At 37.6% G+C, this 18,006-nt stretch overlaps 3 protein-coding genes across 3 annotated transcripts in view; 1 reads left to right on the top strand and 2 right to left on the bottom strand.

Annotated features, from left to right (window-relative positions):
- LOC149082581 (uncharacterized) overlaps positions 1-16,519 on the top strand; it is a 51,192-nt gene extending 34,673 nt beyond the window's left edge. Inside the window, exon 2 of the mRNA XM_089235846.1 lies at positions 12,845-16,519. Within this exon, the coding sequence (XP_089091972.1) occupies positions 12,861-13,940 (1,080 nt within the window). The 5' untranslated portion in view covers positions 12,845-12,860 and the 3' untranslated portion in view covers positions 13,941-16,519. The remainder of the gene's footprint in view (positions 1-12,844) is intronic.
- LOC149082583 (uncharacterized) lies at positions 363-4,557 on the bottom strand. Its single transcript, XM_089235848.1, has 2 exons — positions 3,675-4,557; positions 363-1,643 (listed from the first exon to the last, which is right to left on the bottom strand). The coding sequence occupies exon 2, from the start codon at positions 1,610-1,612 to the stop codon at positions 533-535; it is 1,080 nt and encodes a 359-aa protein (XP_089091974.1). The 5' UTR covers positions 1,613-1,643; positions 3,675-4,557; the 3' UTR covers positions 363-532.
- On the bottom strand, positions 5,089-11,142 carry LOC149082582 (uncharacterized). Its single transcript, XM_089235843.1, has 2 exons — positions 11,019-11,142; positions 5,089-6,715 (listed from the first exon to the last, which is right to left on the bottom strand). The coding sequence occupies exons 1-2, from the start codon at positions 11,036-11,038 to the stop codon at positions 5,620-5,622; spliced, it is 1,116 nt and encodes a 371-aa protein (XP_089091969.1). The 5' UTR covers positions 11,039-11,142; the 3' UTR covers positions 5,089-5,619.
- Positions 16,520-18,006: the final 1,487 nt, after the last annotated feature.

The following is an 18,006-nucleotide window of genomic DNA, read 5'->3' as shown; positions in this document are numbered from 1 at the left end:
GCGTTGGAGGGCGATAAGAGGAAAAAATTTCTGAAGAAGGGAGCTATAAACTATGATCTACTGGAATGAAAGGAGTCCAAAAGGTTCTCGTTACTTCCGAAGAACCACCTTCCCAGTCAGTCATGCAACGCAAATTGTCGCACACATTAATTATATACTTTTTATGTTGCATTGTATGGATTATGCACTTTTTCGTTTCACAGCGCCACCCGTGAGTTGAATTTGAACATGATAAGTATTTAAATGCAAACCACGTATTTTCACGCCAATTGGTTGATTTGTCATTAATTTTTAAAATGTGTCCAGGACTTTTCTCTCGTTCACCGGATATTTTTGAATTTTGTAGAAAAAAAGACAGTACATCGAGAAAACACAAATTAATTTTTTTCAATTTCTTTCTGCTGTATGTTCATTTTTGTTTCCTTTTCGTGGAATGCAGAAACCTGGACATGTTAGGATACACAAACATTTGGTGAATCAGTAAAAATATGTGAAAAATTCCGCGTTTGTGCAGCGAACGAATTGCACATTGTCATTCGTCATTCTTTTCCCGTAAGCAGTGGTCATCCACCAATTTGTACCCAGGGATGGGGCACTCGATGTAGCGACACTTCTTCGAAAAAGGGTCGTATACTTGTCCCTTTTGGCACTTCTTCACGAAACCGACATTGTCTCCATTCCGGAAATCGATATCCATGAGCAGACTGAACGACATCGCTCCTGTCCCTCTGAAGAAAGAGGGTGGGTATTCCGGTTCGCACTTCAAATCGGTGAAATTTTTCACTCCGTTGCAAATCGCGCAGTGGATATTGCGGAATGCGGCGTGAGGAAAATATACCGCACCCATGTAAGCCTTGCACATTTTCAAGACCTCGTAGTCCCTCCAATTAGGCGGGCAGTCGGAGATTAGGCCCGGCCGGCATTCGCTCACCGAGTTTTCAAGCTGTTTCGGCAACCTGTAAAATATAGGAAGATGCCTGAACTTCCAGTCGCTTTTCTTGTCCCAAAACCACAAGCCCCACTTACTACTTTCCCTCACGTACATTATATTACTGACTACGAAGTCGTGGTTTTCTGTGCATACATTCATGAAATCACCGAGCGAGGAACAATCCAGATATACTTGCCATATTACAAGATTTTGCGGCTTTTCCATGTTGCACAAAGCACAGTATAATGACTTGTACGTAGTCTTAGTTTTTTGGTTGGTAACAGGGGCGCTACCGAGCGGATCGCTCCGATCCATTTCGTATTCATCTTCACACATTCGGCGAATCGCCCTAGGTCCCTCGTAAAATTCGCTGCAATTGTCCACTAGGAAGACACTCATTTGGCCTTGATCGATCACACGGCATGTCGACCTGGTGTCGACTATCCGGGAATGATTGAGGAAAGGCGAATCCAAACAACATGTTCGGTGCTCGTTGCAATACTTCCCGCAGTCACAGTTGTGTGTTTCGATGGAGTCATTGCTGCGGGGATAGCTGCAGGAATCCCTTAGCGGGCAGGATCCATTCGCTGCTTTTATGTCTGAGTATCTCAGAGATAATGAGGATGTCAGCGAGAAGGTGTGCACGATGACAAATATCTTGAATGAAATAAATTTGGACATCAGTCTGGTTCAAAGCTTGCGTGGCTTACTCCTATGTATATAAATTCAAAAGAGAAAATGAAGTTATTTGACTTTGATGGTTCGAAAGCATCCGAGAGAGAGAATAACAATAATAAATATAAACGGGGGGGGGGGGGGGAAACTCAATTCTATTTCAGCTTAGATAACTCTGAAATATAACTTCGGATATAAAAAGTATCCAAATAACGCACCCATTTTTAGCATATCATTTCTTTTTCTAAGGGGCCGTAAATATGCTGAGATACAATTACTTTTGAATGGTACCCTGTTCTCTAAGCTCCCACCAGAAACTTGTTGCCCTGTCTCCTTTCATACATCTACTTCCAAGAAAGAAAAATTATGTGTTTCTAAGTGTAACAAAATATTCGAAAATCGCTGAAAATTAGGGAAAGAACAGGATATACTGTCGATCTCGCTTATAACGTTCCCACTTAGTACAACATACTTTCGTGGTCTCAATTCTAAGTAATTCTCATTAAGATTCCCGCTTGAAGCGTTTTCCCGCTCACAACGTTTTTTCATGATGGTTTTTCGAAAAACGTAATAAGCGAGATCGACTGTGGAAGAAGAATCTTGAGAAAAAACCAACGCAAAAATTTGAGAATGTGGGAACTAATACAGTTTGCTTCGAAATAGTTTTTAATAATTTCCGTAGACTGAAATGACTTGAATACATTCTCTAATTTCTTATTTTAGATTGCTTCATAGTCATTGTAAAAGAAATAGAGAGGTGATTACATGTCTAGCCGCCAATTTGAACCTTCATGACTGAAAATATGGTGCCTAAATCTCTCATAATTATTCCGCCTTTTCTTTCTCACCTAATTTTATCATAACCTGTGTTTTAAGATTTCAATCAGACATTGTAAAACTTTGTTTACAAGGCTTAGTGTGATTATATCTTACAGTCTGGATGGAAATTTGTTTTGGCAAGTATACCTATTATTTTAACTGTGGATGAAAAATAATCTAATTAAATCAGTTTGCTAAAAAAAGTTTTATTAATGTAAAGTTTAATATCTGTGGGCTGACTTAAGCACAATATACTACATTCTTTACAGGCACACACAGTTATACAGATGCCAGAAACGTATAAGAAAATGTTAGGCTACAGGCCCTATAGAAATTGCACAGAAGAGCAGATTAACTTTTTAATTAATTTAAGACAATAACACCACATTTAAAGATTGACAACAAAGCAGACATCTTCGACTGGGCAGATTTGCATATAACAATTCCCTGTATTCATACTTGCAACAAAAACAATGTATAATTTTGTTTTATTTGTTCATAATTATTTCCGGTTGGTCGAGATGTAAACATGCGCTTTGAAAAGCAAAATATCATGGCAATCTCACCTCTTCATTGGGGTCACTTCTGTACACTACTCCATTACTTTTTTTTACTCAAGTCAACTTCCCCACCCCCAAACGGGTGATTTAGCGTACGACTTTGCATTCACTTTCTCAATTACAATAAGATATAAAACAATTATTATTACTTAAAACAAATCTCAATTCAAATTCATCAGGGATATAATACAAAACATGTATAAAATATTTTTATAGCCCCTCCACCGTTGTATGAAGTAATCCTTTATTTATTATACTACAATTTTTATTGCATTTTATTTTTTATTCATTCTATTTTTATTTTAACTTCTTTCTCTTTTGAACTTTTTTTCACTATATATCTGAAAATAATATTATTGCACTGTATGTTATAAACCTATATAAACCTATTTATTGTAACAACCATTATGGGACATCGTCTCCTAGAATGCTATTAACATTATATAATATGTATTTTACACAAATTGCAAAATAAATATGAAGTTGAAAATCTATTTCCAAGTCACCCCAGTTTACGGTATACGAGTAACATTTGAGAACGAATAAAACTCGTAAATCAAAATTCCACTGTATAAGGAACTGTTTTAGCCCCTTATAACTTCTTGTAACCATCTCTAATTGATATTCTTACTGTTATTATGGAAAACAATTTTACTAGATTCTAAGAGAAAAAGAAATCGTGTACTTACCATTGTTTTACATCGATTATACGTGATAGGAGGTTCAAAGTACAATAATCCCGGTAGGATAAGTATTTGAAACAAAAAATAACACTGGTTGTAAGATGAAAGAAAAAGATGTGGGGGTTTTTCCCGAGGATGCGTCTTATGTTTATGACATGTTCGGCTCGAATCGAGAAGCGAATGCTTAATTATCCGAGACAATAATAGACATAGAAAGGAATGAAAAACTTGTTTGGATATTTCTAGAGAAAGTGGAAAAAAGAAAATTAAAAAGAAAGAAAGAAAACTGGTCAAGCTGGATCGTTCATCTTTTCTATCATTATAATGTTTATCATGGCCACTACTGAAGGTTGCCTTGACAGAAAACTGACCTTCAACCGCAACGAAAAAAACCTGCATATCATTGAATGTTATGTAATGCCTGTGGTAAGCAATGTCCAAAATCAATATAAGAACTGATTTTGGAGGGAAAGAAAACAATAGTAATTCTTCTTAATTAATAGTTGATAATAACCACTATAAACAATATTAGTTATCGTAATAAAGTCATGGCTTTTTCAGACTAAAAAGTTGATTTTAAACTTTTGCAGCTACAGTTGAATCCTGTTATAACGAACTCCAAGAGACCGAAGAAATCACTTCCTTATAAAAGAATTCCAGGTTTCTTGCATTGTTCCTATGTAAACTTATCTGGGGGATTAGAAAGTATTTCGTTAAAACGAGATTTTCGCTGTAACGGTATTCGTTAAAACGAGATTTTCGCTATAAAGGTATTCGACTGTATTTGAAAGCTGCCACCTATTCAATAACTTTTTTTTCTGATGAAGTTTCATAAGTAAATCTTTCTGACGTACAATGACAGCTCGGCTAACGAATGCTTACAAATTTTTCGGCTAGCGAACATTTTTTTTTTTTTTTTTAATATGGATGCACATGTTAACATAAAACACTCGCGCCGTGAGCTCAATTTTAGCACCGATCATTATCTCGGAGAATTACAGTCATTCAAGTCCAACAAACCAATGTCTTTTGTCGGGATCTTTCATCAGGTGTGCCTCCACTTCTCTCTCTGAAAGTTTTCGAACCATTCCATGTAACACGAATGATTCACGTAATAGGAAATGCATTGAGGGGAAAAAAGCCTATCTTTTCAGAGTACTCGTTCGTTTACGGCAAGACTCTATGCATCAAACTGCAGAGTCTGGACATTCTATATATTTCATCTGCATGTATCAGACTCAGAAATGAGCTGAACGAATCACAAATGAATGGGGACATCTATGAATTCGTGTCAACACCAGCTTTAGTCTACTATAGTTAGTGTTGGTTTTGTGCGTAGTGTAAAATAAGATTTTCGGTATCTCTTGCGTGCAAAGAGCGATTTCTGCATACTTTTTTAATGTAATACATACCAATCAAATTTATTGAAACAAATTTCATTTTTCCATGATTGCATAAGTGAATAAATAATTTCAAATGATGCAGTACTCATACGGTTCCAATGATATCCACTTAAAGAGGTTCGACTGAATATAGGTACACCAAAATAAATATAGTGTAACCAGAGAAAAATGGTAGTTTAATGACCTTCATCACGAAAAGTGATTGTTTATTCTTCAGTAGGGAGATTTGAAGGGAAATAGAACTCCAGCAGCAACCCTGGAGAATGTTTATTTTTTATTTTTTTCCCTAAAAAACTTCTTTAATAATGAGCCCTCTCTTTTCTTGATGAAGGTCTTACTATGTCAGAGGCCCATCTTTCCGTGGTCGCACTGTATAATTATATGATACGTGAGAAAGAAATGTTGAAAGGAGTGCACTCAAAAGCACGTCTTCAGAGTTCGGAAATCTCATTTGTTGAGACTTCGTGAAAAACGATACAAGCACTCAATGCGATTCAAGCCCGAATATTGCTATTCGACCGTATATTGCTATCGGTCTTCAGTCTTTTCTAGGACTTGGTGCAGCGACCATCCTTTATGACATAACCTGGCAAACCGCACACAAGAGCTCGGCACTTCTTGAAGAAAGGATCGTAAGATTCTCCACTGCTGCACCGGCTGATTTCACCGACCTTGTTGCCGTCGCTGGTATTGACATCCAGGAGTAATGTGAACGACACTGATGGTGCTCCGAGTCCTGATGGAGGCGGATGACATTCCACGTTATTCGCGATAACCTCGAAATTACAAATGGCGCAGTGTATGTTCCGATAACGATTGGAACGAGATTCCGGTGACCATCTTATGTATACAGGCGCCATATACTCGTGACATTTTTGTCTGACCGTGTAATCTTCCCACCACGGACTACAGTCCGATATCAAGTAAGGCATACACACGCGTGAGTTTTCTTGTTTCACGAGGAATACGGATACTGTTTTGAACACCATATCGCCATTTTCTATCTCCCATGCACCCCATGCATTCAAAGACTCGTTGAATGAGAGTTTATTCAAGAAAGCATCCTGGTCTTCCGGTTTCGGAGAATTGTATTGATTTGGTGCTATTTTGACATCCCATAGCTTCAGCCTTTCTGGTTGGACGCCGTTGCATACACCACAAAAAAAATTTTTATACGTTGTATTCGTTTCTTCGTGATACGCTGGAATCACCGCAAATGGATCTCTGATATTCAAAACGATACGCTGGCACATGTCACGCATGTTGCTGCGTCCTTTCCATCTAGAGTCACACTTGTCAATCATCCAGAACCATTCCGTCGAACCATAATTCGTAGGTATTTGAATACAGGCAGGTAATACTTTGTCCAGACGTTCTCTCCATACGGTGGCGCGGTTGGGTGAATCAATGCAACAGGTATCGTATTTGGCGCAATAAGGTCCGCATTCACAATGTCGAAAAGTTAATGAGTCGGCAGTATTCAGACTGTTGTGGTCTACGCATCTGTCCGTAGGACAGGTAGCATTCAGGTTTTCGATTTCTGAATAGCTTAACTGAATGGAACCATATCCACAAACAAAACGCAAGGATGCGATAAAGATAACCGTACGAACCACTGCTATCTCCATGATAATTGTTCTGTTCCTGTAATTAGAAAATTCATGTTACTTTAAATACAAAAAAGAACCTTAGGGCATCCGACTACCTTTCTTAGCACATTTCTATGGTGTATATACTACATGGTACAGGTGCATGTGTGGAGTAGTAGTAGGTAGGGCGTCCAAAAAATGGCTCGGGGATCCATGATGCTCTTAAGTCAGCCACCTCGTTGGGCAATTTGCCTGTTGTGGCGTTGTATTTGTATTTGTATTTAGTAGTGGCCCCGTGCTCGCAATTATCGAATCCCTCTCGTCGCTCTTCCCATGAAGAGAGCTATCAAGTCGATGTAACGTGCAAGCCATTTGACTAAAAAATGATAACTGAACCCAACGATCAGGGAGAAAATTGCACGTGCGCTTAGTGGCATATAAGGTAAAATAAAATCATTCACAAGGTGAAAGTAATAAACTAAAATATGAAGGATTGTATATGGTATTCTAATAACATACGCGCAAATCTGTGTAGGTGTACGGACAAATATTTTGAAGTTTCATTTTACATATAGTGTATAAAACACCGTTATTAGAAAAATTCATGTAATAGGCTTTAGACTTCGGTACAGAACCTTACCAATATATACTAAAATACCATATCAAACTTTTGTAATGATACAATCAATAGATTTTTAGAAATCATGTTTCAAACTCAAGTAAAATGTCAAAATTATTTCTTTCCGTCAAATGCATGTAATGTTTCAATTTACGGATTACTTTCGTGTAAAAACTTGACACAAAAGTGTGTGTGATGGAAGAGAAAATTTTCGCAATCAAAGTGCAAGGTTTGTACTTTTCTTCTTCAGAGAAAATAAAAAGATTAGCATAGACGTAGGCATTGTACAGTAGATATAATACTGTACTTCATATTAAACATATTCTTCCCCTGATTTCTGCATGAGCATGATGAAGCGGCTCATTAATTTGAGGACCTACTGTAAAACAACATGCATTCTCTGACTGTCCAAATACGTATTTTTTTTACCTTTTCCTTAGTCGTAGAGTTTCCCTAACGTCTTTGCTTAGAGCTCCCCCCCCCCCGCCCAAGTCAAATTCGGTTATAGTTAAGACATGGACAACTATAATGGATAATAACTAGGATGATGTGCTTATGAGAAGCTTTGAGAAAAAAGAACACAGCGGAAAGCCCAATATTTGAGCATTGCTTGCTGTTTGTTTCACGCTCGACACCTTAATTTTATGAGAAATTTTATTGATTTTATGTGATAAAATTAATAAAACCTCTCAACATGATTTGTATGACCCTTTTTTCTCAACATGATTTGTAATCGATAATAAAAGAATTTTCAATCACGTGAATCTTATTCACGTCAGTTAATTTGATCTTTCCAACGCATGGTTGATTGTTTATTGTTTTGGTTCTGGAATTCGGTGCGGCATACACAAAACTCAACACACATTCCAAAACTGGCATTTTCTGCGCTAATTTTTGGGAATGCAGTTCATCCTCCGAAAATTATGGTACAGAAATTATTGTCAGTATGTCAGAAGAAAAGGACCGAATTGTTGCACTCAAGATATGCATGTTTTTATTGGCAGCTTTTTTTGTTTTAGTTTTACTGATATACTGTATTACTGAGAAAAAAAATTATGTGTAATTCATACAAAGTGCTCTAAAAACATGTTCAGAAACTTAAGAGAACGCAGATTACTGCTAAACAAGCATTGTTTTGTACGAATAATGATTGAACATCGTTCAGTTCAAAAATTCACCATGAGAACAATTATATCAAAACAGCAAACGTACAGTTGCTCATCAAAAGGCAGTTCGTGAAGCGGATAGACGAGAATAATGTATTGTCGGATAATCAGCATGGGTTCAGGAAGGGGAAGTCATGTGTAACTAATCTCCTTTGCTTCTATGATCACGTGACTAAGGTTTTGGGTAAGAGCAAAAATGTAGATGTTGTTTACCTTGATTTCCAGAAGGCATTCGATCGGGTCCAACACGGTGAACTCTTGAAGCGTTTACACGAGATTGGAATTGGGGGCAACTTGCTGAATTGGATAGAATCGTGGTTAAGAGATAGGTCGCAGCGAGTTATGGTGAACGGGGAATTCTCTGGTTGGACAGACGTCACAAGTGGAGTTCCTCAAGGAAGTGTCCTTGGCCCCATACCTTTTTCCACTTTTTATCGATAAACTCGATCAGGGTATCGATGGGATTACTAGCAAATTCGCAGATGATGTGAAGCTAGTGGGGGTAATCGGGAATCGAAGCGATAGGGAGTCGCTCCAGACCAATCTAAATAGGATTGCAGCATGAGCAAATGAATGGAGCATGACGTTTAGCGTTGATAAGTGCATGGTCGCTCATTTTGGTTCGAACAACCCACGGCTCTCTTACGAGTTGAATGATGTCACTATCCCGGATGCAACCAGGGTCACCGATTTGGGAATTCTCATTGACGAGCGGCTTAGGTTTTCTGAACATTGTTCAGCGGTGGTCAAAAAATCGAATAGAATGCTTGGTCCCATTTTCAAAAAGGTCTCTTCGCGTTCTCCTAAAGTCATTTTTCCGCTTTTCCGAGGTTTAGTTCGTCCTGGACTGGAGTATGCTGTAAGGTTTTGGAGACCATACCTACAGAGGGACATAGACCTGGTTGAAGGGGTGCAGAGAAGAGCTACGCGTGTCCTTATTTGCTTGAGTTATGAAGAGAGACTACATTTTTTGAATATGTTTACATTGGATGAACGCAGGTGTCGAGGAGATATGATCGAAGAGTTCAAAATTTTCAATGGGATGGATAGGATGGATCATGTACTTTTAGTACACCGCCAATCGACTGCTTTTACAAGAAGACACCAGTATCGATTGGTGAGGGACAATGCAAGGTTATGGTGTCGCAGGGAATTTTTCTCTAATAGGGTTGTTAGTAAATGGAATAGCTTACCTCCGGAGGTAGTAAATTATAACACAATTGACACGTTTAAAAAGAAATACGATAAACATGTTGGGGTAAATCGAGAAGCTATCTATACTTAGAACAAGACAACCATAAGTATTCTTTACGGGCATTGTATAATATTTTATCATGAGTATATATTGATTATAATTTTTGTTAATTGCATTTTTAATTTGGTTGCTGTATTTTTTAAATATATGTGACATCCATATTTGTTATGGGCATCTTTTTCTCAGCCACCTCGTTGGGCGTTTTGCCTGTTGTGGCGTTATTTTTGTATTTGTATTTGTTACTTTTTCATTACCACCCCCCCCCCCTTTGCCTACTGGGGCTTTAGAATTTCAAAAATTTAATTAATTTAATAATTAATTCATAGTTTTGAAAATTAAATTAAATTCGTAATTGAAAAAAATTATAAAATTTCATTTCCCTTAAAAATTAATTTTTCTCTGGAATGAAAATTTTCTGATTCATAACATTCTTTGTTCTGGTTGTACTTCATGCATACTCTGTAAAGGAGCGTTACTTTTAATAGCACAATTTCAATGCAGGATGAAATTTTTCTGCTAAAATAGCTGCTTTTGTATCAAACATTTCAGTAAAGTTCATCTCTATGCGGAGTGGAATAAAATTTCCAGAATGTCAAGAAATTAAAAGGAAGAAAAACTTTAACTCTCTATGTTAACATCATCTTGGCTGAAAATATTTGAACGACGTGAATTACTGTACTTCTTCACACACAAAAAATTGAAATATAATAAGGATTTGCTGACATTTAATCATTTGATCATTTTTGGCGTACCACGGTCATTTTCTGCACACGAGAGCTAATTAGACCAGGACCTGCAATTTATTGTCGATTCCGAACGGCAGGCTTGTTTTTTATACTCACCGAGAGTTTGGTGCGTTAACCCTCTCGAAATGGGTCTCCCTGCGGTAGCAATTACTTTTTGTAGTCATGTCGCCGTATCTGTTGTGGCCCTGTGTCAGGAAAGTTTCTGACAAGGATGAACCGGGTAACGAACTCGCGACACGTCTAAACATCCTTTGGTACTTTAGGCAAGTATCTTATCGAACTGGTGCTACCGAGCGTCCTGCTGGCATTTATGATTTTTCGAATATCCAAAATGTGCGAAAACATCTTGAAAATTCTAAAAAAAATTAGGTAATTCTCGGGTCTAAAAGGGATAAATAATGTTTTTGACCATGTATTTGCCATGTGTATTCAAATATACACGGCACCATAGAGGATTAATTATTTATCACTGAGTTCATATGAATTTTAGAGATGTGAGATTTCTCATAAATTATTTAAAAGACAAACATTTTTTTGTCATTGCATTTAAAAAAAAACTAAATTCAACTCGCCTTCTAATGGTTCCAATCATAACATCTCCGGATAAGTACACATTAAACGAGATCTACTCTCTGCTCGGTTTTTCTTCGTTTAAATTTTTATTGAGATGTGAACATAGCAATGTGAAAATTTTTTGCCGTCCCAAGAACAGGTTCTCACTTTTCGCGCATTAATACAATAAGTGCGTACTCGAATCTCTTTTTCTTATCCTTTAAGAAGAGTAATGGGTCGTCAGGTAATAAGTGTTCATAACATTTCATTCTGCATCGAGATATGGGTTCCACCACTTGAAGGACAGCGAAGACACGTGCGTATTTATGCTGCTTTTCGCAATGCGATCTCAGACAAAAAGAAAAAAAAATACGCAACCATAAAACATTGAGCTACAGTCATGAAACTGAATACGCAAAATGTTTATTTCAAATGTAATGCTAATGATCAAAATTTCAATGAGGTATTGGCTTTATTCTACTTGCATAGGAAAGGCATTCAATGGTGGAAAAAATTACAGGTCCAGTCTGCCCTATAATGACAGGGACGTCTTTTTCCAGAGGGAGGGGCAAAGAACATGTACTCAATATATGTATATACAGGGTGATTATAAAAACTATCCCGACATATGGGCCCCTAACTATGATACCATTCACAGAAATTGAATGAAATTTTGGCATAAGGTATTTCGAGGTATGTGCTCAAGAATGATATGGAAAACAACAGCGTCACTCTAACAGTTACGGTTACAGTGAGAAAATTTCGAAAATATCAAATGGCAACACCAAGTATTTTGTATTGGAATGCGATCTCCATTGTGAAAAACCCTAAATAGCGTTCGAACGGCAACTGTAGCATGAAAATTACCGGCGGTAGATAGGCTAAAAGTGAGGACAACCAATAAGGACAGAGAAGCAGCATAAAATAAAGCATTTTATTGTGTTTCACAAATTTTCCACATGACCATGTGGAGGACTAATCAGGCTGGGATCTCAGCCGAAGAAACGGTGTGACGAATGAAACGAACATTAATGCTCTGGTGCACGGCAAAGTCCTTTTTACTTTTTCCTTGCCTAGCTCAGGGGATTTTCGTGCTACAGGTGCCATTCCAACGCTATTTAGTGTTTTTCAGTATGGAGATCGCATTCCAATACAAAAAACTTGGTGTTGCCATCTGATATTTTCGAAATTTTCTCACTGTAACCGTAACTGTTAGAGTGACACTGTTGTTTTCCACATCATTGATGATATGGGACTTATAAAATTAATGTCTCCGTATTGTTTATTAATATTCAACTGCATCAATTCATATAGTTTAGGTTGTTTTAAAATTAATTATGGGCCCATAAAGTGCATCGAAGAAATTCCACAGCTTTAACTAAGCATTTTTCGAAGTTGAAATAGGCAGATGGATACCTTGAAGTTCAAAGAGGGGGGAATCGAAATACTTAGCGCCGTTAAAAAAGGAAAAATATATATACTACGTTTCTTTAAATCTAGATTTGTTTCTTTCATGAGTCGCGCGGTTAACTTAGACAGGGTTTGCATGTCCTTCAAAGAAAGAGGGAGATATCGCATGATCCAAAAAGCCTCATTGAAGAAAACCCGGGCAGCGCCGGGTATTATAGCTAGTTTCATATAAAAATGTCTTTCTTACAGAAAATGGCATAGGGGATAATTTCATAGTAATTTAATGTTTTTTTCACCATTTTGAGACATTTATTAACAAAAATGCTATCCAAGTTCCCTTCCGTACCATTTTATAGAAATGTGCTAAGAAAGTTAATCGGATTTCTTAAGGGTTTTTGTTTTTGTATTTACAGTAACATGAATTTTCTAATTACAGGAACAGAAGAATTATCATGGAGATAGCAGTGGTTCGTACGGTTATCTTTATCACATCCATGCGTTTTGTTCGTGGATGTGCTCCCAATCAGGTAAGCTATTCAGAAATCGAAAGCCTGAATGCTACCTGTCTAACTGACAGATGCGAAGACCCCAAGAGTCTGAATACTACCGACTCATTAGCTTTTAGACATTGTGAATGCGGACCTCATTGCGTCAAATACGATACCTGTTGCATCGATTCACCCAACCGCGCCAACGTATGGAGAGAACGTCTGGACAAAGTGTTACCTGTCTGTATTCAAATACCTACGAATTATGGTTCGACGGAATGGTTCTGGATGGTTGACAAGTGTGGCTCTAGATGGAAAGGAAGCAGCAACATGCGAAACATGTGTCAGCGTATCGCTTTGAATATCAGAGATCCATTTGCGGTGATTCCAGCGTATCACAAAGAAACGAATACAACGTATAAAAATTTTTTTTGTGGTGTATGTAACGGTGTCCAACCAGAAAGGCTGAAGCTATGGGATGTCCAAATAACATCAAATCAATACAATGCTCCGGAACCGGGAGACAAGGATGCTTTCATGAATAAACTCATATTCAACGAGTCTTTGAATGCATGGGGTGCATGGGAGACAGAAAACGGCAATATGGTGTTCAAAACTGTTTCCGTATTCCTCGTGAAACGAGGAAACTCACGCGTGTGTATGCCTTACTTGATATCGGACTGTAGTCCGCGGTGGGAAGATTACACGGTCAGACAAAAATGCCAAGAGTATATGGCACCTGTATACATAATACGGTCACCGGAATCACGTTCCAATCGTTATCGGAACATACACTGCGCCATTTGTAATTTCGAGGTTATCGCGAATAACGTGGAATGTGATCAGCCTCCATCAAGATTCGATGCACCATTTTTCTCGTTCACATTACTCCTAGATGTCAATACCAGCGACGGCAACAAGGTCGGTGAAATCAGCCGGTGCAGCAGTGGAGAATCTTACGATCCTTTCTTCAAGAAGTGCCGAGCTCTTGTGTGTGGTTTGCCAGGTCATGTCATAAGGCATGGCCACTGTACCAAGTCCTAGAAAAGACAAGACCGATAGCAATATTCGGACTTGAATCACATCAAGTGCTTGTATCGTTTTATCACGAAGTCTCAACAAATGAGATTTCCGAACTCTGAAGACGTGCTTTTGAGTGCACTCCTTTCAACATTGCTTTCTCACGAATCATATAATTATACAGTGCGACCACGGAAAGATGGGCCTCTGACATAGTAAGACCTTCATCAAGAAAAGAGAGGGTTCATTATTAAAGAAGTTTTTTAGGGAAAAAAATAAAAAATAAACATTCTCCAGGGTTGCTGCTGGAGTTCTATTTCCCTTCAAATCTCCCTACTGAAGAATAAACAATCACTTTTCGTGATGAAGGTCATTAAACTACCATTTTTCTCTGGTTACACTATATTTATTTTGGTGTACCTATATTCAGTCGAACCTCTTTAAGTGGATATCATTGAAACCGTGTGAGCTCTGCATCATTTGAAATTATTTATCCACTTATGCAGTCATGGAAAAATACAATTTGTTTCATTAAATTTGATTGGTATGTATTACATTAAAAAAGTATGCAGATATCGCTCTTTGCACGCAAGAGATACCTAAATCTTATTTTACACTACGCACAAAACCAACACTAACTATAGTAGACTAAAGCTGGTGTTGACACGAATTCATAGATGTCCCCATTCATTTGTGATTCGTTCAGCTCATTTCTGAGTCTGATACATGCAGATGAAATATATAAGCTTCTGGAATGTCCAGACTGTGCAGTTTGATGCATAGTCTTGCAGTAAACCAACGAGTACTCCGAAAACATAAGCTTTTTTCCCCGCAACTCCTAAGGTTCTATACCAAAGTCTAAGGCCTATCACATGCATTTCCCTAATAACAGTGTTTTATACACTGTATGTGAAATGAAATTTCAAAATATTTATCTGTACACCTACACAGAATTGCGTGTATCTTATGAGAACGCCATACAATCCTTCATATTTTAGTTTATTACTTTCACCTTATGTGAATTATTTTACTTTACTTTATATGATACTGGCGCACGTGCAATTTTTCTCCCTAGTCATTGGGATCAGCTACCTGTTTTAGTCAAATGGCTCGTACGTTAAATAGACTTGATAGCTGTCTTCATGGAGAGAACGACGCGGGTGATTCAATACTTGCGAGCACGGGGCTAGGGACACTGTTAGAGTGACACTGTTGTTTTCCATATCATTCTTGAGCGCATACCTCAAAATACCTTATGCCAAAATTTCATTCAGTTTCTGTGAATGGTATGATAGTTGGGGGCCCATATGTCGGGATAGTTTTTTTATAGTCACCCCGTATATATGTGTATATTTGTATATATATATATATACCATTTTTAGTGTATTTTCATAAGCCAGGGGGAGCCCCCCTGACCCCCCTCCCCAAATGACGAGCCCGGCCAGAGAAAAACTCGCAATCAAAAGAAAAAGTAACTGTCAGAATTGTTCAGAGATTACGAATACGGTGAGAAACGATATTTTGAAAACTCATTCGAAAATTCGCACGTTTTCAGTAAATTTTTTTTTTGTTTTTTTATCATACGATGTAAATGAAACAAAAACTATAGATATATACACATTCCGCCCAGCTTAATCGAATAACAGATACCCGCTCAAACGGGTTCCCGCATTTACCGGTGTATTTCTCCGATTTTAGAATTCAAATATATCAGTAAATATAGCACTTAGTAAGGTGGAATTGCTTTTTTTCATCAGGAGAGACAGAGCAGCAACTCTCCGACTGGGTTTTTGGATAATTTGCTCCACCCACAGTATTTTGCACCTTCTGTATTCAAAAGTGTGCGTATTGCTATTTCAACTGATTTTCGGCTTTAAAATATCAAGTTGTATACAGAGGCTTTTTGGACGAACTCATCACCGTTATAAGAAATTTTGGATCTTTTTAGAGTACAGATCATTGGTTTAAAAAACAGTGGTTTAACTTCAAAAAGTTTGCTAACTGAATGTTTATGAATGTTCATGTCCATATTATAAAATGACCATAATTCGAATTTTCCAGAGCACTCATTGAATGTACTTCAATTTCCGTAATCAATAACGGAAGAAATCAAAATACTTTTCGATATTCATTCGGAAGAACTGTTTTACTATGAGATATCGAACTGATCGCCCACACATGCTTTTTTAGCTTTGAATCGTGCGGACGGTGTCATCGACGGAGCTGCAACTTAGAAAGGAATGCGTATCTGGCATATCGTAATGGTGTAGAGTGGATAACTGGGTGACCAAACGCAGGGTCCAGTGCAAAAATATTTTCGTGTTCGTTCTGTAGGAAGAATAATTTTAGTTGATTTGTGTTATATATTACTTTTGAATGTTCATAAGCATTTCAATGGTTGTGGCGCGATCACCTCGCTGTATTATACAAAATTATTTTTCAACTATAGAAATATTTCTTATTATTTCGAGTGCTCGGTGTTGAGTCCGCCACAATAATTTTGACTCCTGTCTCCTTCGTCCAGATGTTTTTAGAAAATCTTCCAATATTTTCAATGCCTTCATCTCTTTATCAAAAGTGCTTTATAAACGAACAACTAGCATTACTACAATTGTTTATAATCTATGAAAAAGTAAATAAATAATAAAATATTATAGAAATTTTTATCCTGTACATTTAGACAATACTACTCATCTCATTGTGTGTTTTCAATTTTTTAAAATATTTTTAAATCGGTTGATTCTTTCCGAATCCCTCAATTTGATAAAACTGCATTATATGATACGGTAAGAAGTTGTTCAACTGAAAGAGTTCAGACATTTTTTAGTTTTGACATATTACGTTACGTTTAATTACGTTGCGAAAAATGAGAAGAAATTTCTCATTCGGACGTTTTCGTTTTGGAGAATCTCTCGGGAACCCCTCCCGACAGCTCATTAACTCGACCAAGGGGATGTCGACCCACACTTTGGGAACCACTGGTTTAAAGGAAGTGTATGTTGCTCGCCAACAGACGTATGAGCCGCATATCTTGGTGGAAGTTATACGTAATTGTTAGAAACGTGATAAACGACCAAAATGCCTCAAGCTAACAATTTTTTCATAAGATCTGTCAATCAAGGGAGACTCACGTCCTCTCCTACGCTGTCGTCATCAAATCTGAGAGATTTATCATCCTCCCCATCGAATATTATAACCGTAAATTTCTATTAAACAAAACGTGATTTTTTATAATACATTGTGATTCAAAAAAATTATCCGATTTCAAAATGTTGATAATATACAGGCTATGCTGTAAGTCCTGATTCGGCCCTCATCTCATCAACCAATCATTATAGGGCTACGATTCTAGTTTAAAAATTCTCAAAATGTGTTTAGAAATCGCTGTGCACCAGTTTTGAGAGAGAAATTTCGGTGTGTGGGTGTGCGAAATAAAGAAATCTACATTTTTATACGGTCCTTTTGTCTTCTAACTTTCAAGTGAAAGGTTGTACCCTGTCTCGTCTGTACCAAACGAACGAACAAAAATCGCATGTTTCCAAGAGCAATATTCGGTCGATTCCGTTTAATTAATACCATTTACATTTAGGTAGCGTTCTTTTTACGCTCTAAGGCAGGCATCTTTAAACCGTTGACTGCGAGCACCACGGTGATCCCTGAAATACACAAGTGCTCGATACTCGCGCCCGATTTCGTGCTGTCGAGCACTTCATCAACGTTCCAATCAAACATCTTGAACAAATTGCATTCAAGTATGCAAAATTGTATTCATAAATGAATTCGTATGCCAAACTTGCGTAAGGGTGCTCTTCTTTTCATGACGGGTACAGGCAGTGCTCGCGACTAGAAAAAGGTTGAAAAATCTGCTCTAACGAAAGGAAATGTCATTCTTCTGTATTTTAATAGGTAGAGCACTCGTGCAGACTGTTGTGAGAGGTAGTGGGGGGGGGGGGGTTCGATTCCGTGCGGAGACACGTGAATTTTTTTTTTTCAACTTCATCTTTACGTGGTGTCGTGCTTTGTATGAACAATGGAGAGAGGCATTCTCTTGACCTTATGGCAAATGATATATTAATTACCGATCATGAGA

This window comes from Pholcus phalangioides, unplaced genomic scaffold (assembly GCF_987345545.1).
Source record: "Pholcus phalangioides strain wild (caught in Gottingen) unplaced genomic scaffold, Ppha-v1.0 ptg000009l_1, whole genome shotgun sequence".
Classification (NCBI taxonomy): Eukaryota; Metazoa; Arthropoda; class Arachnida; order Araneae; family Pholcidae; genus Pholcus; species Pholcus phalangioides.
Note: the sequence above shows the minus strand (reverse complement) of the source record. Positions and strands in the feature narration are given on the sequence as shown.